This window comes from Squalius cephalus (genome assembly GCF_949319135.1).
Source record: "Squalius cephalus genome assembly, chromosome: 3".
NCBI classification, from domain to species: domain Eukaryota; kingdom Metazoa; phylum Chordata; class Actinopteri; order Cypriniformes; family Leuciscidae; genus Squalius; species Squalius cephalus.
Window position 1 is genome coordinate 49,084,779 of NC_137124.1, and position 27,317 is coordinate 49,112,095.

The following is a 27,317-nucleotide window of genomic DNA, read 5'->3' on the forward strand; positions in this document are numbered from 1 at the left end:
AATGTTTTGAAGTTTCTAATGCTCACCAAGCTGCATTGATTTGATGAAAAATACAGTAAAAACTTTAATATTGTGAAATAATATTACATTTAAACCATTTTTTATTTTTTTTATATATATTTTAAAGTGTAATTTATTCCTGTGATTCAAAATCAAAATCATTACTGCAGTCTTCAGTGTCACATGATTCTTCAGAAATCATTCTAATATGCTGAATTGTTGCTCAAGAAACATTTCTTATTATCAATGTTGAAACTTCAAATTTTTGTGGAAACTGTTTTTTCAGGATTCACTGATGAATAGAGCGTTCAAAATAACAGCATTTATTTGAAATAGAAATCTTTTGTAACATAAAGTATTTACTTTATCTTTTGGTTTACTTGAATGTGTCATTGAGGAATAAGACTTAAAGGGATACTTCAGGATTTAGCATTAAGCTTTGTATCAGTAGAAAACCTGTAGTATTTTCGAATTACCATGCTTTGCACCCTCATATACCCCTGAGACAAGAGATTTATGTATTTTTTGTCTGGAAAAAATCCTCCGATGACGCAAAATGACGATTTTCTGGCCAGAGGCTAAAGACTACAGCCAGTAGATGGCGTTGTTCCGCATGTTTTCAGCCCGCCCATAGGAGGTGGGATCTCACTCACAGAATGTACACAGTGTGTCAGCCGTCTTTCTTTGGAAGCTAAGCTAGCAGGCTCTTGTTCTGTGGAGAAAGCTGAATAGTAGGAGAAAGCTGAGTAAGTAGGGGTTATACCATCCTCCTTTTCCCGGACTTGTCCGGCGGGCGAGATCGTTCAAAATGTAACGTTACGGGATTCAGCTTTTGCGTTCTGCGGTCGCCATGTTTACATGCACATGCACCTTTTGTTTCAATCTAACTGAATTCATTCCGATTGGTGAATCTGAATGTAGTGTTTACATGAACGCTAAACAAGTGATCGGTTGATGTGCGTTTTACCATTGCTAAGAAAATTCCCGCTCCTCCGTGAGCGATGCGAGACCCGGCGCGTCTCAGTAATGACGCCACCGGCCTCGCGCCGTTCTCCCGCGGCCGTCAGCCTCATCCTGCTCGCCACAGTAAACATGATGAATGGCGATTGTAGAACGCAAAAGCCGAATCCCGGACATTTTGGCCGATCTCTAAATCACTGGCAAACTCATCACGTAGGCTAGCCTTGTTGTTTTCAACTACGCACTCTTACCGGTAGGCGTGGCCTCCTAAGGCAGCGAAGCAAGTGCATTCTGGAAGTTGTTGTCTTTCATCCACATAAGCCAAAAATACATTTTCTGGCTTTTCTCAGTCTAGAAAGCTCCAAATTCAAAAATTTAATCACATTTCTTATACTTAAATGACCTATTTTAAATACACATTCATCTTCCCAGAGGTGAAGTATCCCTAGACTGACCTGAAACATTTGAAGTATATTTAGTAGTATTTTTGTTTTTTTGTAATTTTTTGTTTTTATGCATCTTTGAAAGTAACGTACAGTCTTTTTACACAAAATGCATGTGTTCTAAGATAACACTCCTCTGCCTAAATTTACAAAGTGAACTCTTACAAAAAATGTTTTAAAAAAGTGTATTATTTGTCCAGGAAATTCTTCATTCTTGTGAAAATCAGCAATGTATTCTGTCCAACCCTGAAACCCATGATAAAGGCCCTGAAGTGAGTATGCTGTCTCAGCTGTGTTTGATGGCGGTGATGACCAGTGCTTCTGGGTTCTTTCCGTCCTGGTTGATGCAAGGGCTGAAGATAGGGTAGACACTCTCAGTGAAAGCATCGCTAAACGTGTAGAGATGAGAGCGCATCTTCACGTCATAGAAGGACACCTGGCCAGCTTCATAGTCCAGAAAGATGCCCAACTTCTGAGGCAGAGTGGTGATAAGGAGTGGAACTCTGTGCCCAGCAAGGGCTTTCACTTCTCCGTTTTTCAGCCATAAACACCAGAAGCCGCCCTCTGGACTGAGACGGATCTCTCCTTTGCGTCGTGCCGACCCCCGGGCTACTCCTACGGTCCAGGCTGTCTTATGTCCCATGTCTACCTCCCAGTAGTGTCTTCCGGTGGAAAGACCCTCGCGTGCCAGGACAAACAGTGCTGGGCTGAAGCGTCGCGGCGTGTCGGAATGCGTGGAGCTCTTGCGCTGCTCTTCATAGTGCACCTGCCTTCCGTCCTCGGAAAGACAAAGATCACGCTGAGCTGTGGCAGGATCCAAGATCACCTCACCTACAGAGAAAACCAAAATCATGTGTGTTGAACACAAAAATAGACACACAGAAGTGTTTCAGTTGATTTGATTCAGCTATAGATCCACAAATACATGAATGAAAAAACATGTTTTTCAAAGTTCTTTAACCCTTCGATGCATACCTCGGGTTTTTAGTGACCCGGGACATCATTCACTACCCTACTCCTCATTCATTTTTTTAATTATATATATATAATATTATTTATTAATTTTTTGATTTTTTTTGTGTGTGTGTGTGTGTGTAACAATGTAAGTATATATTTTTTTCTGCACAACAATAATTGAATCTTAGATGATTGAATAATTGCATTTCACCTTCATTCCACAAGGTGGCAATGTCTGATACACAATGATGAAGTGACATTTCACTCATACTTACCACAGGAAGCAAACAAAAGAACAGGAAAACTTTAAATGGATCAGTGAATTACTGCAGACAGAGCAAGTACTAAACACAATCAAATATTAGTATCACTGTCACTTGTATGGTGGATCTGGTGAAGAAGCTGATCAAAATATTGCTTTTGAAGGTGTTGAAAATGATAGTTTTGAGAATATGTTTGAGATCACGAATTTGAGCCAGATGCTAAATGTACTGGGAAAAGAGCTCTGACGAGGACAGTGATGATGGTATAAAACAACTGTTGAAACTGAACCCTTCCAAGCTCCAAAAGGTAAAAAAAAAAAAATTGCTTTATTTTAATCTTCTGTAATTGTTACTCCTAATACCAGGAGACTTTTATAATATCACGACAGGTAGAGATCCATCCGTGCTAGATAAAGACCCGAATATGTAACAATGAATGGCAACACTTTCATGCATTTAAGGGTTAATTAGTTTTTGCCCAGAAAACTAATAAAAATCATTGAATCTTTATTTCTCTTGCCTCTTATTTACATCTAGCCGGATTATTTCATCAACATCACAGCATAGCCTATATTTTTACGTGTCCAAAGATCCATCCTTGTCATACTTGTGGCTCAACTTCTCCACAGGCCTCTTCCATTGCTTGAAGAAGAGTTACTTGGTTGTAAGGGTTGCAAACGATTATAGGGTACAATGGGGCTAAAGGCACACCGTGATAAAAGGCGCCTTTGATTTTATTTTCCTCTAAACCACTAGATGGCACAAACACTTTCCAAAACATCCACTTTTCAATATGCATGTGGAAATTTGGCTGATCCTTGATGCGATTGCGGGCGTCAAAGTTGATTCTGTGCTATTTTGATCTAATATTTGATGTTTTTTAAAACGTTGTAGATTTAAGTACCAAATGAGAATCACTAAAATTATTGAATATATTTTGAACAGGACTTTTTAATGATTTTCAGTTTTGTTCAAGGTAATTAAAGCAAGAATTTTTCAATAACGGAAGAAGTATCTGGGGTAAAAGGTGCCCCTGCAGTATGGAAGCATATGGGTAGCAATATTCAATTTGAAATTTAATATGCAAAATGACAATGCAATATGTAAAATGACAGTGCATTTCTGTATTTAAATTTACATTTTCCATTACATTTGTGCAACGTTTGGTGCAAAATTAAATGAAAATTCAATTATATAATTTGCATTTGCCATTTTATACACTAGTTTTAATATGTAAATTGAATACATATTTTAACGCTTTATAAGTTGCGAAATGAAAATGTATTACAAAAATGATTAGATATGTTTAACATGTTCAAGCAAAAACAGTAGCAAAATTATAATTTAAATGTTATTTTTCTTAATTGCATTTACACTCACAGTTAAGACACTTGCGATTGCATTTCCATTAAGTGTCCCGCAATGAATGTAGCAAAATTCAATGTGCAATTTGAAAGTGCATTCTGAGCCGATCACATGCCCGTCCCGTCCCGTCCTGGTCCCGTCCCGCCCTGCCCTGCCCTGTCAATCACTGCATCAAGGCGGGGCTCGGCAACAGGTAAACAGGCTATGTTACATATTTTGAGTTTGAAGCAAAACATCAACATGGCGGCGGCAGAGATGATATACGAGCATTAAATTCACTGGCAGAAGAATTGGAGCGTGAACAGAGAAATGGTAGTATGTTTCCGAAGATTATTACACATCTGCAGGTGATAGAACCAGTATGTTGTTGGAACGTCTGGGAGAATGTTCTGCCTTATCAGGCGTCGACACCCGTTTGGTTGTAACATTATCCTGCGCTGTGTTTTGGGTGTTCGAGCCCCTGCCCTTTTTCAAAATTAATCAAAAGTGCCCCTCTCAAACAAATATGAATGATAATATTGTGGTAAAAAAAAACTACATTTATGCATTTGATTATAAAATGTGAATAAAAATGTGTACAAAACTAAGTGGCCTAAATTCACGTTTATTTTTACGTATCTCTCAGTCTGAGGTGTCATTGCCATAACACATTGCTATGGGTTGCGTCATTTGCGTGTGTCTTGCTCATCTTGCTTCAGACTTGACTGAAGTGGTGAGTCTCCGTTTTCGAGGGTCTACAACCCCGGAGTAGTGTGTGTGGACAGCAGGCGTAACCGTAGTTACGTAAAAGTTTCGTAAAACGAAAATGCACTAGTGTAAACGTATTCCAAAGTCTGTTCGGGAACCGATGCTCTTGAGCCAAATATGGTTCTTTCAGTGAGTAGGCCTATATGGCTCGACGGCAGAAAAAAAAAAAAAAAAAAAAACTAAACAATTTTTAAACTTTTTTTTTTTTATAATCACAGGTAGTGTGTCGATTCAATTAAAAATCCACATATTAAATATTTTAAAATATTTCATAATTCATTGATGCCTGTTTTTCATGTATAATACACTGACCAATCATCATCCGGCACAACAAATTAAAATTTCATTGGACAATGTGAAGTGTAAGTCCTTTGAAAATTACATGGACAGACGAATTTACATTTATGAAGCGATCTGAATCTGCGTCGTTGAAACAATGGATGTTAATTGACTACAAAGCACTGCACAAAACCAGCACCAAAAGTTGCATTAGTAAGTAGTATTCAAGTCACTTGTTAGTCTAGCCTATATATGTTGATACACCGTTTACAATTGATCAAACTACCATGGTTGGTTAAATGAAGCCCAGCCTGCCTACTACGGAGCCCCTAAAGGGACGTGGTGGTGGAACATTTTTTAGGTTGGGAGATTTTTTTTTTCTTCTTCAAATCTTTTGCGTTCCCTCGCAAAACTTTTGCGTTCCCCCGAGAAACTTTGCGTTCCCTCGCTAAACTTTTGCGTTCCCACGCAAAACCTGTTTTGTGCTCGGACAGACACTTCCTGTTTAATGTCCCGCTGGCAGTGTTTCAGAGCTCCGTACGTTAATGGAGCGTTTCATAGTGTTTGAACTTGGACTCAAATATAAAGAAATGCGGTCAGTGCTTAACTCAAGGAGTTCAGTAAAGTTGGCAATATATTCACATAGGCTATTCGAACTTCCCGGATCAATATTCTTGAGCTAAACGTTGTTAAAACACAAACGACACCTATTTAAAATCACAGTAACCTAGACAACGAGCTACAACCCAATTATCATCAAAACAAGCTTTTATAATATATAGGCTAAATGGATCTCTATGAGCAGGCGGCTGAGAGACCAGCTCAAAGGGACCGTCTGCAAAGTGCAATAACCCAAAAACGACTACAGCATCAACTCATAGTCAGAAATACAAAAATAGTAATTAACTTCAATGTTACAAACTGTAGTGCCACCCAATTCAGTTTACACATCAATGGTGACCCACTGGTCATACTGCACTGCTTTTGCACATTTTATATTATGAAAAATATTCAATAACTTCACTGTAACACACCAAATTTAGTTCACACATCACTGCTCTAATGTTGGTTATAGGCCTACAACACTTAGTTTGGGAAGTAATTGCACATAAAAAATAAGTAGGCCTATTCTTTACACAAATTATATTGGTACTGTATGCAGCTTTTGCATTATATTTGCTTTCTGAATTTGATGTCATTACACTTTATAATAGTGTGAAGTTATTTAATATTGTTTTCTAAAAAGGGAGAAGTTATTGATTTTATTTCATAATAAATAATCATAAATATTATGCATTTTATTATCAAACTAAGTAATGTAGTATAACCAGCAGGAGAGCAGTGATGTGTGAACTGAATTTGGTGACAGTATGTCAGTGAAGCTATTGAATATGTTTAATAATATAAAATGTGCAGAAGGGTTTTGGGATTTGCACTTTGCAGACGGCCCCTTATTTGGACTTGTCTCTCATTCATTCGTCTTTAGAGACAAATTAATATTATAAAGCTCGTTTTGATAAGAATTGGGTTGTAGCTCGTTGTCTAGGTTACTGTGATTGTAACTGTGGACCGCATTTCTTTATATTTGAGTCCAAGTTCAAACACTATGAAACGCTTCATTAACATACGGAGCTCTGAAACACTGCCAGCGGGACATTAAACAGGAAGTGTCTGTCCGAGCTCAAAACAGGTTTTGCGTGGGAACGCAAATATCTTTGCGAGGGAACGCAAAGTGGGAACGCAAACTTTGCGAGGGAACGCAAACGTTTTGAGTGGGAACGCAAATATCTTTGCGAGGGAACGCAAAAGTTTTGCGTGGGAACGCAAATATCTTTGCGAGGGAACGCAAAAGTTTTGCGTGGGAACGCAAATATCTTTGCGAGGGAACGCAAAAGTTTTGCGTGGGAACGCAAATATCTTTGCGTTCCCACGCAAAACGTTTGCGTTCCCACGCAAAACGTTTGCGTTCCCTCGCAAAGTTTGCGTTCCCACTTTGCGTTCCCTCGCAAAGATATTTGCGTTCCCACGCAAAACCTGTTTGGTACAGTAGCCTTTGTTTGCAATTACAGAGGTCAAACGTTTCCTGTAGTTTTTCACCAGGTTTGCACACACTGCAGGAGGGATTTTGGCCCATTCCTCCACACAGATCTTCTCTAGATCAGTCAGGTTTCTGGGCTGTTGCTGAGAAACACGGAGTTTGAGCTCCCTCCAAAGATTCTCTATTGGGTTTAGGTCTGGAGACTGGCTAGGCCACGCCAGAACCTTGATATGCTTCTTACAGAGCCACTCCTTGGTTATCCTGGCTGTGTGCTTCGGGTCATTGTCATGTTGGAAGACCCAGCCTCGACCCATCTTCAATGCTCTAACTGAGGGAAGGAGGTTGTTCCCCAAAATCTCGCAATACATGGCCCCAGTCATCCTCTCCTTAATACAGTGCAGTCGCCCTGTCCCATGTGCAGAAAAACACCCCCAAAGCATGATGCTACCACCCCCATGCTTCACAGTAGGGATGGTGTTCTTGGGATGGTACTCATCATTCTTCTTCCTCCAAACACGTTTAGTGGAATTATGACTAAAAAGTTCTATTTTGGTCTCATCTGACCACATGACTTTCTCCCATGACTCCTCTGGATCATCCAAATGGTCATTGGCAAACTTAAGACGGGCCTTGACATGTGCTGGTTTAAGCAGGGGAACCATGCCATGCATGATTTCAAACCATGACGTCTTAAGCCCTATTCGGACGGGACTAGTTTTCCAAACGACGTTTGAGTTACAATTCTTATCAACCTACGTCTGTGATTTCATGTACAGATTTGGACGGGACTAACATCTCCGTGTTTATTACCGAGGTAGGAGTGTCTGTGTTTTACATGTGGGCATTGCATAAGATCAAGTGTTCAGAATGCGTGGATTGCGTATGAAATATAAAGTAAAACGTCCTAACGTATTTAGTGTTTTGTAAACATTTTATAAAAATTGTAGTATAAAAAAACTAAACCTACATTTATCATCATGATTTTATATAAATGGGTTCTTATAATAAACCCACTGGAATAAAAAGTTTTAACTTATATAATTTAGGCTACACGTTATGTAATGAAGTGCAGAAATGAAAGTAATCTTACCTGAAACTGACATTACAGTAGCCAGTCTTAACGGTTTACGTGATTTGGCTCTTCTTGTTGATTTCATTTTTTTATTTCTTCGCAGTGTACCGAACACATCTACATCCATTATCGGTGCGCAAAAAGCAGAAACTTGAACACTGGCGCGATAGCGAGAGATTAGACGGTAGTTCACGTTGACCAAAACACACAAGAAAAAGCGTTTTGGAAAAAAACATTTTCGGCAATCACAGACATTCGCATTCGGACAGGATTAGATTTCTCTGAGGACCGCCGAGTGTGATGAAAAACAGTAGGTAATTTTCTCTGGAATTTTTACAGAGGTCGTGTGAGAAAAAGACAGACATGGCAGATTCGGACAGGATTAAAATCTCAAAGTACGTCTGTGAAACAGAAATTTCTCTAACGTCCCCCTGTGAAACTAGTCCCGTCCGAATAGGGCTTTAGTGTATTACCAACGGTAACCTTGGAAACGGTGGTCCCAGCTCTTTTCAGGTCATTGACCAGCTCCTCCCGTGTAGTTCTGGGCTGATTTCTCACCTTTCTTAGGATCATTGAGACCCCACGAGGTGAGATCTTGCATGGAGCCCCAGTCCGAGGGAGATTGACAGTCATGTTTAGCTTCTTCCATTTTCTAATGATTGCTCCAACAGTGGACCTTTTTTCACCAAGCTGCTTGGCAATTACCCCGTAGCCCTTTCCAGCCTTGTGGAGGTGTACAATTTTGTCTCTAGTGTCTTTGGACAGCTCTTTGGTCTTGGCCATGTTAGTAGTTGGATTCTTACTGATTGTATGGGGTGGACAGGTGTCTTTATGCAGCTAACGACCTCAAACAGGTGCATCTAATTTAGGATAATAAATGGAGTGGAGGTGGACATTTTAAAGGCAGACTAAAGGCGGGCGTACACGATGCGATTTTTGCTGTTTTTATGAGCTCGCAGATGATTTTTTTCACTCGGGAGAAATCGAGTGGAATCGGTGATGCTCGCATGGTCGCGGCTCGCAGCGTGTGAGAGGAATTACGAGCCGAGCCGAGCACGTTATGAGCACCTCCCCGACCTCCCGATCATTTTTAAACATGTTTAAAAAATTCGGGGAGTCGGCCCGATTTTCATCAGCTGTCCCCTATTGCTAATCATACACAACCACGTGGGGCTATACCTCAGTGGCAGCAACCATACAGCGTGCGCATACACTGTCACTGTCACACACACACACACACACACACACACACACACACACACACACACACACACACACACACACACACACACACACACACACACACACACACACCTCTCTCTCTCTCTCTCTCTCTCTCTCTCTCTCTCTCTCTCTCTCTCTCTCTAGTTTTTATGTTGAAAGGAATGACTACTGTTCTCTGCTTTACAACAAATCATTTGCACACACATTTCTGTCATTTTTTCTATCTGAAGCTTTGCCTGCATGCAACATTGACGGTCTCTGTGTTTAGCGCGAAAGCTCACGTGATTGCTGCCGGCTCGGGATAAAATTCGTGCAGGACAGTCGTGCTGTGTACCAGCTGCTTTGACACGATTATCAGTTAAACTGACTCGCAACGTGTGCAATATCTCACGACCTCCCGAGTGTCCGATCCTGGTCCGAACTCGCACTGTGTACGCCCGCCTTAACAGGTCTTTGAGGGTCAGAATTCTAGCTGATAGACAGGTGTTCAAATACTTATTTGCAGCTGTATCATACAAATACATAGTTAAAAAATCATATATTGTGATTTCTGGATTTTTTTTTTTTTAGACAATTTCAGACCCCTCCATGATTTCCAAGTGGGAGAACTTGCAAAATAGCAGGGTGTTCAAATACTTATTTTCCTCACTGTATATATATGGGTTTGCTTAGTATTTCTGAGTGTTTTTAATGCATTGTTTTGCAGCTGTTGGAGTGTTTTGGGTAGTAGCTTTCTGGACAAAAACCTTTTGATATTCTGATTTGGAGATATGGCTCGACTGCATATTCGTCAAAATAATACTGAAAAAAAAACAACAACTTAAAATCTAATGCTTTTATAATAGCACTTACTTGCATAGTTTTGCAGCTTCCTGAGCTCTGCAAGGGAAATAAACACTGCATGATTACAAAGATCATGTAAATTAGCAGTTGATGAATGTTTAGGCTATAGTACAGTGCATGGAAGAACTAGACATGGTTCTTCACCTTTCCCATAAAGCTGTTTGACCTCTTGTTGGAATTTGTCAACCAGAGAGCAGACTGACTTCCTGATGGTGTTGAGGTACAGATCTGTGTTCACAGACACCACTGACCAATCAGATGGCTCCGGTGGAGGAGGGAGAGATGGGAGGAACTATGAGGAATGAAATATTAGGTGAAATATTAGAGAAGACAGCTCAAATGCACACACTTGTTTGTGTCATGCTAGGGACCTTATCCTCATGCTATTAAAGGCACACTATGCAGTTTCCGTTTTTCTCAAACAGCAGTCCCTAGAGTCGCTGTGGAGTACTTGTATTTAACGTTACTGTCGTAAATACCACTCACGCAGAGCCGTCTCTCCACTCTTCCATCCGCGCTTTCTATGTTTTCTTCATCGACTCTGCCATGATTCACATCTGAAATGCACGCTAGTGTCTTCCATAGAGGCTGCTTCATATGTTGTTGATGTATGTGATGACGTTGTGCCGTAAAGCAAGTTATGATTCTCGCGAGATTTGGCGGGGCGCCACCTCTCAAACTTGCATTGCTGGTTTTGCCAGCGGCAGGATGATTCGCCCTACTACGAGTTTGTTTGCCATCGAAATTATTTTGAAGCTGTTATATTAAGGTACAAATCTTGCATAGTGTGCCTTTAATAATATTACATAACACTGCCATTCAAAAATTTGGGGTCAGGAAGATTTTGTAATGTTATTTTTTAATCAAATCTCTAAATAAAACCAAGGCTACATTCATTTGATCAAAAATACAGTAAAACCATATATTTTTACTGACAAGCTTTCAAAAGGATTATTTGATGAATAGAAAGTTCAAAAGAACAGCAATTATTTGAAATAGAAATCTTTAGTAACATTACAAATGCATTTACTCTCACTTTAAATCAATTTCATGCACTCTTACTGAATAAAAAAAGTATTAATTTCTTTCAAAGAAAACAAATCAAAGACTTTTGAATGGTAGTGTATACTGACCTGTAGAAAGAGCACCCTGTCCTGTGTTTGAGCCAGTGCGTCCAGCTCGCTGCTCCTCTTCCTTAGTGTGCTGAGCTCATGCTCCAGGCCACTGGCGAGATCTCTGGCCTGCTGCTCCACTTGTTTCTGCCGCGCCGTGATGTGCTCCAGCAGCTCAGCCTGCGACTGCTCTAACAGCCGCTGCAGCTCTGCATAAACAGCCCAGCTCTCCTCGATCTCCTTCTGACTGTTCTCCTGAATGCAGACAGGATGCCATGCTTTATGTATTATCATACAGCAATTAATTCTGATTGCATTGGACAGACTTTAACAAGCTACCACTCTCAAATAATCTACCAATTATTTACTAATCTTTAACACGTTACTAGTCAAGTCAAGTCAAGTCAAGTATATTTGTATAGCGCTTTTCACAATGCAGATTGTATCAAAGCAGCTTCACAGTATTAAATTAAAATAATACAACAAGGTTTGTTTCTAGTGGAATTTATTGATTGATAAAATAAAATTAAATATCCCCAAAATATCCCCAACTGAGCAAGCCAAAGGCAACAGTGGCAAGGAACCGAAAAACTCCATCAAGTGACCTAATGGTGACCTAAAACTCCATCAGGTGACCTAATGGAGAAAAAAAAAAAACCTTGGGAGAACCCAGGCTCAGTCGGGGGCCAGTTCTCCTCTGGCATTTATGAACTAGAGGCCGGATTGTAGTTTGAACTGTAAGATTCAAAATATTATATGAATGCCTGGCCGAAAAGATGCGTCTTTAATCTAGTTTTAAACTGGGAGAGCGAGTCTGAGCAATGAAGAGTATCAGGAAGGCTATTCCAGAGTTTTGGAGCTAAATGTGAAAATGATCTCCCTCCTTTGGTTGATCTGGATATCCTAGGTATGACCAAAAGCCATTGAATTTATTGATCTTAAAGAGCGCGATGGATTATAGGGCGATAGAAGATCCGTTAAATAGACTGGAGCTAAGCCGTTTAGGGCTTTATAAGTCAGTAGCAATACCTGACTTATGAGGGGTGGTGTGGCGCAATGGATAAGACACATGCCTTTGGTGTGAGAGACCCGGGTTCGAATCCACTGTGAGACACCAATGTGTCCCTGAGCAAGACACTTAACCCCTAGTTGCTCCAGAGGCGTGCGACCTCTGACATATATAGCAATTGTAAGTCGCTTTGGATAAAAGCGTCAGCTAAATGAATAAATGTAAATGTAAATGTAAATACCTTGTAATTAATACGGAACTTTATAGGTAACCAATGCAGTGATGATAAAATCGGTGTTATATGATCATATTTTCTTGATCTAGTAAGAACTCTAGCGGCTGCATTTTGGACTAACTGTAGCTTGTTTATTGAGGATGCAGGACAACCAGCTAATAAAGCATTACAGTAATCTAGTCTCGAGGTCATAAATGCATGAACTAGCTTTTCTGCATCAGAAACTGATAGGATATTACGTAGCTTAGCAATGTTTCTAAGGTGGAAAAAGGCTGTTTTTGTAACATATGAAATATGATTTTCAAAAGACAGGTTACAGTCGAGTATAACACCCAGGTCTTTTACTGTAGAGGATAAAGTAACAGGACATCCTACGATGTATTGTAAGAGGTTTTGTGGGGTTTTTTTTGAACCGATAAGTATTACCTCTGTCTTGTCTGGATTTAATAAAAGAAAATTACGCGTCATCCAATCTTTTATATCTTTAACACACTCTGTCAATTTGGATAATTTAGCGTTTTCATCCGGCCGTGATGAAATATAGATTTGAGTGTCATCAGCATAACAATGGAAACTAATTCCATGTTTCCTTATAATATTTCCAAGTGGCATCATATATATTGAGAATAATAGAGGGCCCAACACAGATCCCTGCGGCACTCCATAGTTTACTGAAGTTATGATCGATTTTTCTCCATTTAAATAGACAAAATGGTAGCGGTCTGATAAGTATGATCTGAACCAGCTTAATGCTTGTCCTTGAACACCAGTATAATTTTGTAGTCGATCTAAGAGTATTGTATGATCTATAGTATCGAACGCAGCACTAAGATCAAGTAAAACTAGTATTGAGATACAGCCTTGGTCAGAAGCTAAAAGTAAATCATTTGTGATTTTAACGAGCGCAGTTTCAGTGCTATGGTGCGGCCTGAATCCAGACTGAAACTTTTCATAGATGTCATTTTCTTGCAAGAAAGAGCCCAGTTGAGCGGACACAACTTTTTCTAGTATTTTAGACATAAATGGAAGATTTGAAATGGGTCTATAATTTTCTAGATTATTATGATCTAATTGTGGTTTCTTAATGAGAGGTTTTATAACTGCCAGTTTAAATGTTCTTGGAACATAACCCAAAGATAAAGACGAGTTAATAATATTGAGGAGAGGCTCTTCCACTACAGGTAACACTTCTTTCAATAGTTTAGTTGGTAAAGGATCTAATAAACTAATACTAATGTTGTTGTTTTAGATGAAATGATAAGTTTATTTAACTCTTTTTGTTCTATAGCTGTAAAGCGCTGTAATTGTTCTTGCGGGGTGATAATTGAGGCTGAATAATAAGGTGCGATTGAAGATTGAACGTTTACAATTGTGGTTCTGATGTTTTCTATTTTCTCAGTGAAGAAGTTCATGAAATCATTACTACTAAACTGTAACGGGATATTTTGTTCGGGTGATGTCTGTTTATTTGTTAGTCTAGCCACAGTGTTAAATAAAAACCTTGGATTATTTTGGTTATTTTCTATTAGTTTGCGGAGGTGCTCAGTAAACGTGTATGTTAAAATCTCCAACAATTAATGCTTTATCGACATTGACCAATAGATCTGAGAGAAAATCTGCAAACTCTTTTAGGAAATCAGCGTAAGGCCCAGGCGGTCTATATACGGTAGCCAAGGCTAGAGATAATAGGGATAATTTTTTTCTAACATCTAAGAGCGTAACATTTAGTACAAGTACTTCAAACGAAATAAACTTATAACCCGTTTTCTGAGTAACATTGAGAATATCTCTATAGATTGTTGCAACACCGCCGCCACGACCAATCAGACGGGGTTCGTGCTTATAGGAGTATCCAGATGGAGTAGACTCATTTAGACCGAAATAATCATTTGGTTTAACCCAGGTTTCAGTAAGGCAAAGTACATCGAAGCTATTATCTGTGACTATTTAATTTACAATAACTGCCTTAGGTATGAGTGATCTAATGTTTAGAAGACCTAGCTTTAGAAATTGTTTTTGTGTACTAATAGCAACATTTTCTGTTTTAATAACAATTAGATTTTTCCTAGATCCTGCAGTAGATTTATTATTTGATCTCACTAAACGAGGAATAGACACAGTTTCTATGCAATGTTCTACACTAGTATTTATATCAGTTAAATTGGTGCAGCAGAGACTATGATTTGGACTTTTGGTAACTAGTCATCTAACAGTATTTAACATTTTGGAGATGTTATCCGACAGAAGATCCACTCCGAATCTACTACTCTCAAATCAACCATACAGCCATTCTGAAATCATACTCTCATTCACAATCAAATGTTCGTGGTGAAGACGTGTTGCGTGAGCATTGACCTCAGTGATGCTGAAGTCAAATTAAAGTATGTGGGACTGAGAGTGAGATTAGAGAGCTACAGCAAATGAAAAAGATGTTCAGTAAATGGCACCATAAATGTAGCCGCTGTCTAGCCTGGGTGATAAAAAAAAAGCATGTAAGCCACTCCCTGGCAGTACAAAGCCTCTCCATCGCCAAGACTGCTGTTGTGCCTCTACATAGAAACCGGACATCCTGCTGCTCCAGGCTAAATAACAGTGGATCTCGAAGCTGCTTGGCCCCCAGAGGTGAACGGTGCAGGCTGTCCACTCAACAACCAAGCCCCAGCTATGGGTTAAATAGCTGGACAGATGAAGTTCAAAATCCTGTTCGGGCTTTCCTTTCTACGGGAGTGAACCCAAAAAGAAAATCTGAAGTGGAGCCCCAAAAGGCGGTATGGTGCAATTACTATTGCCGTACCGGCAGCTCCTACAGCCAAACTTATGCAAAATATAGTGCACTGCATAACTTTGGATCACACCAGTGCGGCCGAGAGGGGGGATCTTGATGTCTAGGCAGCTCAAGATCTCCATAAATTGTTGCCCAGGTCTCTGCCCTGGAGAGGTTACTTCTGTACCATTGAAAAGCAGTAAAACCAACATGGGAGGCAGCAACTACAGGTTGCCTCCATCGGTAGGAGAGGTCATTATATTTCTCTGATCAGCTACTGCCCACCCTAAACCATGCAGCCCCCAATCAGTAGTGTGATGATCCACCACTGTCTGCCTGCTCCACTGGGTGCTTGGAGCTTAGATTTGGATAATTAAAAAAAAGCAGGCGTTTAAACATACACCAGGCAAAACAAAGAGAAATAAGAAAACAACTACTAAGTATCTGGCTACATGGAATGTCAGGTCAATGTGTCCTGGCCACACAAACGACCCACAACAAATCAGTGACAGCAGGAAAGTAGCCATCATTGATCTCGAGCTAAGCAAGCTGGACATTGATATGACAGCACTGCAAGAGTCCAGACTGGCTGAAGATGGCATGTGGCGGCCGAAAATCTACACGTTCTTCTGGCAAGACCACACAGAGAGCCCTGGTTATACAGTGTATGCTTTGCAGTTAGAAACAGTTTGTTGCATATGGATATGCCTCCCAATGGTGGTTATGAATGTCACCTCTCACCTTGCCTCTCGACATCCTCTGGAAAGTTGTGTCTACACCCCAACACTGTGCTCAGCCAGGAAACAAAAGACAAGGTTGATGAAGAGGAGTCTGAAAATATCATCTTGCTCATTGATTTTAATGTTAGAGTCGGTTCTGATCGCATCTCTGGGCCAGACTACTTTGAACATTTTACGGTCGGCAGGATGAACATCAATGGACAATGACTCGTAAAGCTCTGCTCCTATCACAAATTGTGCATCATTGTGCATTTTTTTCCAAACTAGGTCTCTTGGCGGCATCCAAGGTCTAGACACTGGCACCAACTTGGTTTGGTAATAACCGGCTGCCATCAACAATATGCTTGTTACTCGTAGCTTTCACAGTGCTGATTGCGACACTGACCATTCACTAGTTTGTAGCAAAGTTCGGCTATGACCCAAAAAGATCCAACAGTGCAAGTTGGAAAGCTGCCCCCACATTAACATCGCTAGGGCAGCGCATACACATCTGCGTACAGGCTTCTGCATAAAAGAAGAAACGGCCCTTAAAAACAGCACTTCTACAACCATTGAAGAAAGGTGCCAATATTTGCGGGACAACATCCATGACACAGCCACAGCATTCCTGGGTAACAAGGAGAGAAACAGCCAAGACTGGTTTGAAACTCACCTGCTAGAGTTGGAGGCTGTCATCGCTGCCAAACGAGAAGCCCTAATTCACTATAAAAAAATATCATAAAAGACTGGCATAAACAGATGGAAAGGTGGGCCGAACACTACCAGGACCTGTATACTAAAGAGAACATAGTTACTGACTCAATCATTGCTCTCTGATCTGTCTGTAATGGCAGAACTGGATCTATACCCAACAAAGAAAGAACTCAGCAAAGCCCATGGTAAAACACTGGGCAAAACTGCATCCCAGCAGAGGTGATCCAGTACGGGAAAGCAACGCTTATACCCAACTTGGACAAGCTTTTCAGGCAGTGCTGGGAAGAGGAATTAGTCTCCCAAGATATGTTTGACACAAACATTGAAACACTGTACAAGAACAAGTGTCGGCCAACAAGGTGCTATCAGCAAGAGGCAAGACCTTGCTGATGGACCTTGGCAAGGACTCTCTCTCAAGCGATTGGGGGAAATGCATAAAGACACAGTCTGGGCCACGCATAGGCCATGGCGTTCAGACCCAGGGGGGCTGGAGGAGTCAGAGAGATGTAGAGGGGACATTGCGTTGTTTCCTGTGTAGCGAAGAGGTACACCTCTGCTTCGTAAAATTTTTCCCAAATCTGTTTCACTACCTCGGGGTGGAATTTCCATTGCCTGTGTGTCACAACCTTTCTACACAGTTATTCTGCTCCCAGGAATGTAAAAACTTCAGACGCAAAAACCTTTAAGTCCATCTGACATCTTTCTTTTAAATGAGCATTTTTTTTTTATCAAGCTACTATGTTTACCTTTAGTAATTTCTCTGCAATGAAAAGGTTATTAGTCGGTTATTGAAATGTCTTATTTTCAAAAATGTCAGTTAGTCAATTAATTGGTTTTTAACTAATTTGATTGTCTTTTTCTGCAAAACCAGCTAAGTTCATGTGTGCTTTAAAAAAAAAAACTCTAAGTCTCTTGTCGTCGGTGGAATAGAGCTGTTCTTTATTGTAGGTTATGTCAGTTTCTATCAGAGTTACAGCAGCACATGGAACACTGTTGTGTTTACATGCTACTCGTGAAATCCTGTCATTGCCACTGTAATGATTTTCTTTGGCCTTAGAACGGGCAGAATTATGAGTTTGATGACGTTTCCTTTTTACAGTGACTGAACCTACCACAGGTTCATCCATTTCATCATACTCCTCCATCGTTTAGTTAAAAGTCTCTTTAAACAGGATAAAAACTTGCAGCTCAACAATTGAAAGCTGGCTCATATTCATGCCGTTATTCATCTTGAAAGCATATAATGCAATTCATGTCTTCTGGTTGGTTCTGTGAACTTGGGGGCTTTTGCTGGCAAAGGGAAGTGGCGTTTAGAAGTTTCTGCCAATTAACAATTATGTCTGAATGGGCTGAGACTGGGATCTAGCAGGATGGAAGCGAATGTATTTGATGAACGTACACTGTGCGGAGAGCATTCGCTCAATATCGTTATCTAATTGTTTGACGGAGGTGGCATTTAGCGGCTTTTGCATCTGAAGTCTTCAAATACACTTTATGGAATTAATCTCACTTTATTTACCAATGTTTTCACTGCTGACCTGCAATGATCAAATTCAACCATACAAATAACCACAAATGATCTGTAATTTTTATTTTGTATTTCTTTTTTATTTAATTTTAATTTTGAATATGCTTTAGGATGGCAGAGAAGCTGACGTTTTATGTTATCTTTTGTATGGCATGAATTTATTTTTCATGCAGCCTGATGAAAATTTGTTTTGCTTTTTGTGTGAATAATAGGCCATTCCTCAAAGATTCAAACTTTGGGTAACACTTTAGTATTGGGAAAACAAATTCACTATTAACTACGACTTTTGCCTCAATAAACTGCTAATTTATTGCTTATTAATAGTAGTAAGGTCATTTTTGTAGGCTTAAATTTAGGTATTGGGTAGGATTAAGGGATGTAGAATATGGTCATGCAGAATAAGGCATTAATATGTGCTTTATAAGTACTAATAAACAGCCAAGATCCAAGTAATATGCATGCTAATAAACAACTAGTTAATAGCGAGAATTGAAAGCTAAAATAGTGTTACCAAATTTTCTAGCAATGCATCTTTGATTTTCTTGAACCAAAACTCAACCATAATTCTCATGCTACAGGTGATATTTGCAGGGTCATCCATTCAGAAACACACACACAGAGGACGGTGACTAATTTTGAGACCAGTATGGGGCAGAATTTTCCTTTTTTTTTTTTTGTGGAAATGCACAGAACACTTTCAGGACAGAGACCAGAGAGGAGCCCTGACACAAACACATGCAGTATAACACATGAGATTTCATGTTAACAGCAGCATGCAGAATGTCACTGTGTTTTAACAGGACAGACCGGTTGAACCGCTTAAACTTATACTGAAGAACTGTGTTGTTTCACCAGCAGTTCAGCTCATCTGCCATCATATAATACCAATCACCTACTATCTGCTCAGACATTTTTATCTCTGTATAAAGTATTTACTGTAATGATTAAGGTTCTAATAAGTCTAATCTGAGTTATTTCTGCCTGCAGATATTTGTATTGTCTCTTTCTCTCTCTCTCCAACCACTATGTAATTGGACCCATTTGTATTTTTAAATGTGACTTATGGTGGCCCTGTGCTCTATTTACAGTTATTGAACAAGCAAAACACTGGCACGCTAATATACTGTATATACGGTTCCAGGACAGAAACCAGAGAGGAGCCGTGAGTTGTGTTTCATTTTATCCTGAAGTGCTTGTGTTGTTCAGAATTTGCTGGAAAGTTGTCTCAGTTAAAGAGGGGTGTGACAACATGTACAAATGTTTGCAGTGCTCTTACTGGTTTTGTTAGATTTAACAAATGGTAAACAGATATTCTCAACAAAACAAGCTAAAGTAGAGGCAGTTACCAGCATGTGTCTGCACTGGGAATTTTTCAGTTGTTAGGTTACTGGATAAGGATTAAAAAAAATAAATAAAAAAAAAGAGCTAAGCATAACTGTAAAAAAAAAAAAAAAAAAAAAAAAAAAAACTGAGCCCTGCTAAACTCATTAACTTGCCACAGCCTGTACCCTTACAGGGGACTGAGATTAAGGTGTAAAGATTGGTCTGCAGATGGATGCACGAACACGAAAGGTTCCAATGTACAGTGCTGGTCAGAATTATTTGCCCCTTTGGTAAATATGATCAAAGATGGCTGTAAAAAAATCTGCATTGTTAATCTTTTTGATATTTTATTTTAAAAAATAGCAAAAATCTAACCTTTCATTGAAGTAAAATAATTGAAAGTGGGAGGTAAATCACATTATGAAATAAATGTTTTTCTCCAAAACACGTTGGGAACAATTATTTGCCCCCTTTTTATTAAATACTTTTTGCAACCTCCTTTTTCCAAGATAACAGCTCTGAGTCTTCTCCTATAATGCCTGATGAGTTTGGAGAACACCTGACAAGAGATCAGAGACCATTCATCCATACAGAATCTCGCCAGATACTTCAGATTCCTAGATCCATGTTGGCGCTGCTTCTCTTCAGTTCAGCCCACTCATTTTCTCATTTTTTTTCATTTTCTCATTAATTTTCTCATTCACTCTTTTTTAAGACAGCCAATGCAACACAACCATGCGTAAATGAGACCAAACAATGAACATAAGAAAAGCAGGAACTTAAATAGTGCAGATAACAAGGTGATAATCAAACACAGTTGAACCAAACAAACTCATAATGATGTGTGACCATGGAGACGGAAGACAGGTGGGAACTCAACCAAGGGAATACATGTGATTAATTAACAATCTGAGGTTACGTTTACACAACAACTATATGCTTAAAACGGAGAAGTACTTCCTATGAGTTTTCTGCATCCAGACGATTGTTAAAATGATCCCCATTCACATGGATCCATGAAAACGACTTCAAACCCTGTATTCTGCTGCCAGGCCATTAGATGGTGATGAAACACTGTAGATTGAACATGTAATACGCATGTGCATGACGTCATCGTCTTCAGAGATTCGCCTTTTTTGTTGTTTACACGCAGACCATTTTCAAAAACGTACACTTTGAAATCCATTTTCAAAAGTTTGCATTTTCAGGCAACCAACAGTTGTCGTGAAAATGAACGGCCAAACCACATAAAAAGTTTTATGTTTTTAGTTGAAAATGGTGTCGTGTAAACAGCCCCTTAAAGTCCATACTGGGGCAATATACACTTGTTCTATGAAGTTACAGGGTAAGTGACATCGGCAGGCTGTAAACGAATAAGAAGTGTTGTAAATCTCTTTTGAATTAAGTTGTTTTTTTCAAATACAGGTTTCCGAGTCAGTGATATCAGATTGTATGCATGAATTTTTATTGTACTTACCCTGTTCATGGAACAAGAGGGTGACAAGCATCACTTTAATTTACAGCCGCAATGTCACACTTAGCCTGTAACTACACGGAACAAGAGGGTAACAGACATCATTTTAATTTACAGCCCACAGATGTCATGCTTACCCTGTAACTTCATAGAACAAGAGTATATTTCCCCAATATTTAAACAAAAGTTGCAATAGTTTTAGTTTTACTTACCTTAAAACACAGAAGAACAAACTTAATCAGTGCACTTTTGTTAACAAAAAAAAATGACTGTATAAATGCACAGATATGTACCTATGTATAACTTTGGTATGTTATTATTACAAAAAGGTACACAGTGTATGTTCTTGCTAAATTGCTCCCAAATGTAAGATTGTTGCCTATTATAATAGTAGAAAGAGTACCCCTTAGTTCTAAAATACTTACAGTATAAATAATTTGTTAATGTTCCTGGTTGTTACCTCTTTATCCCCAAACCTTTACATAATGTCCCCTTATACTTACACGTACATACTTTATAGGTGCACTATAATTATCGAAAGTTACACTGTAAGTTCGTTTTCATTAAGCAGTACTTTGTGGGCTGTAATCTAAAGCGTTGCGAATTACTTTTCAATAGAATGGTTTCAAGATTTTCTGACTGAAATTTGAAGACTTTGAAAAAGTGGCCTTTTAGCTAAATTCAAAATGGCCTTCCATATAGAACTGAAAAAATAAATAAATAAAATACGATCAAAGATCACTCCTGGCTTCAAGAAAAGAAGCATCACAAAGTATAAATAGACTTACTTTCAGGACTTTGATAGACTGCTTGATCTCCTCGAGTTTCTTTTCTCGCTCCTTAATCAGATGTTTTAATTCGGACCTTTTCTTTCCTAGTTGACTCTGTGAACCAAACAACAAGATCCAGTCACATTTCCAGAATTGTCAAGCTCAGTAAAAATACTGCCTGTCGATTTGACCCATTTTGATTTTTGAGATACTCAAACTACTGGGTAACAACCAATGATGTTCACCTTGACTATTCCTCATTTGGGTCATGAGCATGCACTGTTGTGCAATGGGCATACATAATTCATAATTATAATATTTGAGGGTTAATTTGACATTTAAGGAACAGTTACATTTATTTGATATATTTTGCTATGCTGTTTCTCAACTACCCTAAGAGGGTTTTATATTTACATTCATGCATTTGGCAAATGCTTCTGTCCAAAGCAACTTACATTGCATTAAATGCATACATTTATTTATTTATGTTTCAGTTCACACATTTCCTCCTTGGTATTTCTAGTTCTATTCACTACAGTTTGAGCTAAGGTTTATGGGGAGAAAAACAAAAAATATATATGTATATATATATATAGAGAGAGAGAGAGAGAGAGAGAGAGAGAGAGCTTTGGTGCAATTTTTACAAGCAAGTGGTGCATTTACAAAATTCTTAGTACTAATATCACAAAAAGTGCACTTTTTTCAAACATTTCAGCATATTTTATATTGAGAACAATAACTCAGAAATTATTGAGAAATGTGTCCTAGCGATTGTAGAAAAAAATAATAAAAATAACAGGAAGAGTTTACTGTTTTAGCTGATTCTTTCATAGTCTGACTTTTGGTGAATTGTACTGAATCATGGTCGGTACCATAAAGAATGTATCCATTTTTAAAAAACATAATACTAGTGTTAACTCACCGTTTTTTTCTTCCACTCTCGTTCGGTGGAGACAACATCATGCGCTTTGTGTGAGGTCTCTGCACACTCCTTACACACGCACACGTGTTCGTTTCGGCAGTAGGCATCCAGTAGACGTTTGTGTACCTTGCACATCTTGTCCTCCAGGTTGTGAATGGGCTCCACCAGCTTGTGCGAGGTCATCGCCTTTCCCTTCTTATGGTGCCGCAGGTGAGCTTCACAAAATGAACCAGGGCAATTCAGGCATGACTTCTTGGCCTTCATCTTCCTGCCAATGCAGGCGTCACAGGGCACCTCTCCCGCTTTAGCAAAGTCTCCCCAGTCGTCTTCTTTCTGTAAGCTTGGGGAATGTGTTAACTCAACGTTGCCCTTGTCACTTCTGTTGGAGGACAGTGTGGATAGACCCTGGAACTGCTCGGCTATCTCAGCTAGCACACAGTTGATGCTGAGCTCTGGTTTTCTGGAAAAAACTTTCTTGCACATGGGGCACACAAACTTCTTGCTGTGATTCCAGAAGCCCTGCAGACATGCCTTGCAGAAAGTATGGCCACAAGGAGTTGAGACGGGCTCGACGAAGACCTCCAGACAGATGGAGCAGGAGAACTGCTCCTCTGACAGGATTCGTCCCGGAGATTGTGGGCCTGCAAAGGTTAGGGTGAAGGAGATGGAATTAGATGGGTGGCAGTAAAAAGTGGAAGAGGAAAGAGTAGGACGATGGAAGGCCATGGTATCAAGACACAATTATATCTTAATACAGTAGGCATGTTTACATGCACTAATTTTTCTCGATTGGAATAAATCGATTTCTTATTCTGAAGGTTCTGTTTATGTGAACCCTAAACATTGCAGTCTGATTCATATTAGTTTACATGTGCATTACATCGATTCCAAACATAACCTTGCGCATTGCTCAGTCAGAACCGGAGAAAGTGACACTATAATGTCGCTGCAAATATAATTGTTTTTGATGACATGTCTAAAAAGAAAACATGCACATTACAGCACTGCTCATGTATGCAAGGTAAAAAAAAAATTATCCGATTGAAAAGATAGTCCGATTGAAGCATTTACATGCTTCATTATTTTCCTGTTGATCAGATTATTTCAGATCTACACCACCCCTTGCAAATCCTTTCAAATTGAATTCAGATCCAGCTCATTTAGATCAGTGTTTACATGAAGGCTTTTCAGTCCAATCGAGCCATGTTTCTGATTACTAACGGATTATTTAGATGCAGGTAAATGTATCGCTACTCAAGACTTTCCCATGAATCCCATCGCTATGGAAATACATGCTGTTATCAAATTTGGGATTACCTAGGATTTTGAAACTTGCAGGCAAACAAAATGAATTTAATCTAGGTATTTTGTTATTCGATTGAGAATATAGTCTGACTCAAGCGTTTACATGCTTAATTTTTTTTTCTGTTGATCAGATTATGTCAGGCCTGCACCGTCCCTTCCAATCAGTTCAACATTTCATTCGGATCACATGTAAACACCTCTGTCGGCTTAATTGAGGTGTTTACATGAAGCCTTTTCAGTCTTTCTGAGCCATTAATCTGATTACTAACGTATTATTTGGGGGCATGTTTCCCATCACTATCAAAGTACATGCTTTCAGTTCATTGTATACATGCAAATTTAGACATTACCTTTGATTTTGAAACTTTCAGGTAAACAAAATTATTTCAGTCTAATTTCCATTTGCTTTCACAACATCTCTATTAAACGATTAGCTTTGTTTCCATCTGAAGGTGTGAATGAAACGGGAAATCTGAATATCGCATAAAAAATGGGAAATAAAGCACTGTTTCCATCCCATGGATCAGGAGAACAAAATCTAGACTTTATGGCAAACTGGCTTAAATTATCAGTAATAAAATAATTAAAAAGTTGCTGCAAAAAAAAAAAAAAGCGGTTCTGGTAGGTAAGTATAATGGCAGACTTTTGATCAGGCATTTCAGAAAGACTAAAACATAATTTGAGATGGTGTGAAATGACATTGTCCAATCACAGGACAGGATAAGTTGAGGTTTTTTTAAACCTCACAGGATAAGTTGAGTTTTTTTTCGAGCATCTGGGAATTTATTCAGTAAGTGTGTTTCCATCATAGTTTATGTGCATGTTTTCTTACCAAATAAAACAAATACGTGGATGGAAACCGCTATTGAACCCAAGACTTTCAGGTCCCCACTCCTATTCAAAGGTCTTTTGGGGAAACCCATATTGATGAAAGCAAACAAAATACAAGACACATATACTGAACAAATAGCAGTAAATTATTATAACATTCACAAAAACAAACAAAGATATACATAATAATACTGACTATTGAATAAAATGAATAGAAACAGCTCTCTAGGCAATTTCGACAGTATCAGAGGAAAGGCCTGGCATTAAACTGGGCGTGTTAGTGTAGGCGTTAAGCATGCGAGCTGTTAACACAAAGGTCACAGGTTTAGTTTCAGGTTAAGGAGGCCCATTATTCGAAGAGTTGCTGAAGCCCTTGGTCGCTACTGTGTGCTTGAGCAAATTACTTCAGCTTTCAAATGGTGAGAAGATTTTTGCAATTGCTGTGTATTAATAAAGACCGAAACAATGAAACAAAGTTGAGGTTCATTTGAGAGTTATAGTCTTTTAAGGAAGGGGAAATGCAACATTTTAGGAACCAGCCACTGAAAACCCCATATTGTTCTACCAATGAAAGGAATATTGGAAAGCGATGTGTTTACATCCCTGCTTAGCTCTAAAGTATCATTAAACAAGGTACTCAGCTCTTATTTCAAGCACTTTATAATGCACAAAATAATGCAACAGATTTACAAGCCCAATGGATTCAACAGCCAGTCACTTACAGCAACAAGCGAGAGTCCAGATTTACGGCTTATATAAGCACAAACTCAGTCACAGATTCTTATCAGACATGTGAAGGACGTGCAAATAGCAAAGCGCAGACGTCACAGCGTCATCCCAGGAATGTTGTACAACTGGGTTTTCAACTTCAACAACATTCAAATCCAAACAAATGTCTGTTCCTGTTTGCTCTTTTACTTGTCCAAATAAATATAAAAACTAAAACTGTTGATATAATTTATAGGACTTAAGTACATCTTCGTGTCTTTATAGGCATTTATAATAAACAAAAATGTTATTTTATTTGTATTGCAAACTTGCATGTCATGTATTTATATATATTTTTTATTTCACATTTTTAATGTTTTTTTATTATTACGAATTGCATACTTTGAAAAAGTGTACTTAAGTGTGTTAAGAAACAGTCATGTAAGTGTAATTTAAGTGTCATTTTATTTTATAATTATAGTCTACTATCAGCAAGTCGTTTTTTAAAATGCTTTTTAAGATTTGAAGTACACAGCAAGTGCATTTGGCTTCATCAAAGCAACAAACAATAGCAGAATCATACATTAACTGTTTTGATTTGCTTAATGCTAATCAAAATTTACAGTAAATGTGCTTCTTAAAACAGCCACCATATTTACATTTTTAACTTTTCATTAATTTTCAGTCATTTAAAATAGAATGATAAAACAAGAATAGACAATGCGTATGTTGAATAAACAGAGATTGTGACTTACACTGCATGATGAAGGATCTTCTTGTATTTTCTTTCACTGCTCTCCTGGCTTGTGAAGGGTGCGTGAGAATGAAACCTGAACAAAACCTGTTCTCTCACTCATTCTCATCTGTTTGCTGTGTGGGTGTGTCTTCAGAGCACCTGTGACTGGAGGTTTAGGAACAGTTTGAATTGCTGACTTGAAAATGAACCTTGTATTTTGAATTCACATTTTGTTTTTAAAAGGTCTTAACATCTTTGATGAAATCTGCAATCAGCACAGTTAAGCATAAGCAACACTTTGTGCAAGTTATTATGATTATTGAAATATATGATTATACTGGTAATTGAAATGACGTGTCATGATGTAAGAATTTTTTTATGATTATGGGTTGAGGTTCATGCAGGGTGTGAAATGCAAACAGTCATATCAGAGGTTTGGCGTTTGGGCCGACTAGTGGTGTAAATTGGTACCACAAGCAGTGGTTTTTCTTTGGAGAATGAGGGTAAGTGAGAGAAACTTAAGCAATAATGTTTGTTATACAAAGTAGAGAAAATCTAACAATTTTGTAAAAATACTCAGGAAGGTCAAAGCAGTACTATTGGCCGAAGGATCTTTTAATGGCTGTGCCTAATTAATTATACAAAATACAAACCATCACACACAGCATTACAACTGTCCCACTCTGACCACCGTGGCATATTTCCAGAGTACAAATGCATATTTGGGTTTGCTGTAAATATCAGTGACCACTATTAGCAGTAGTCAGATAAACACACAAAGACAACCCACCTGCAGCACATTATAAAGCCCTAAAACACCAAGGGCACTAAGTCAAGAGTACACTGTTGCAAACTACCTGAGCACAGTGACTGATGTGAAACTCAGGAAAACATAGGTGATGTACAGACTCAGCAAGCACAGTCTGGCCGGCGTAGACATACCTGGCTCTCCTGTGAGGACGGACTCTGCTTCCAG

General features: G+C 38.9%; 1 protein-coding gene and 1 long non-coding RNA gene across 2 annotated transcripts in view; one reads left to right on the top strand and one right to left on the bottom strand.

The window, feature by feature from the left end:
* Nucleotides 1–26,429, bottom strand: btr12 (bloodthirsty-related gene family, member 12). Its single transcript, XM_079866397.1, has 7 exons — nucleotides 26,361–26,429; nucleotides 22,762–23,402; nucleotides 21,858–21,953; nucleotides 11,325–11,558; nucleotides 10,336–10,483; nucleotides 10,201–10,227; nucleotides 1–2,234 (listed from the first exon to the last, which is right to left on the bottom strand). The coding sequence occupies exons 1-7, from the start codon at nucleotides 26,365–26,367 to the stop codon at nucleotides 1,690–1,692; spliced, it is 1,698 nt and encodes a 565-aa protein (XP_079722523.1). The 5' UTR covers nucleotides 26,368–26,429; the 3' UTR covers nucleotides 1–1,689.
* The window catches only part of LOC307155625, an 821,100-nt gene that overhangs the window by 375,192 nt on the left and 418,591 nt on the right, over nucleotides 1–27,317 (top strand). The gene's annotated exons all lie outside the window — the stretch shown is intronic.

What these genes read in the sequence shown, in the direction of transcription:
- btr12 (XM_079866397.1), bottom strand. An exon ending in CAAACAGCTTTATGGGAAAG is followed by an intron (nt 10,228 to 10,335) that starts GTGAAGAACCAT and finishes TTTCCCTTGCAG; the next exon opens with AGCTCAGGAAGCTGCAAAAC. An exon ending in GAAGCTGCAAAACTATGCAA is followed by an intron (nt 2,235 to 10,200) that starts GTAAGTGCTATT and finishes TTTTCTCTGTAG; the next exon opens with GTGAGGTGATCTTGGATCCT.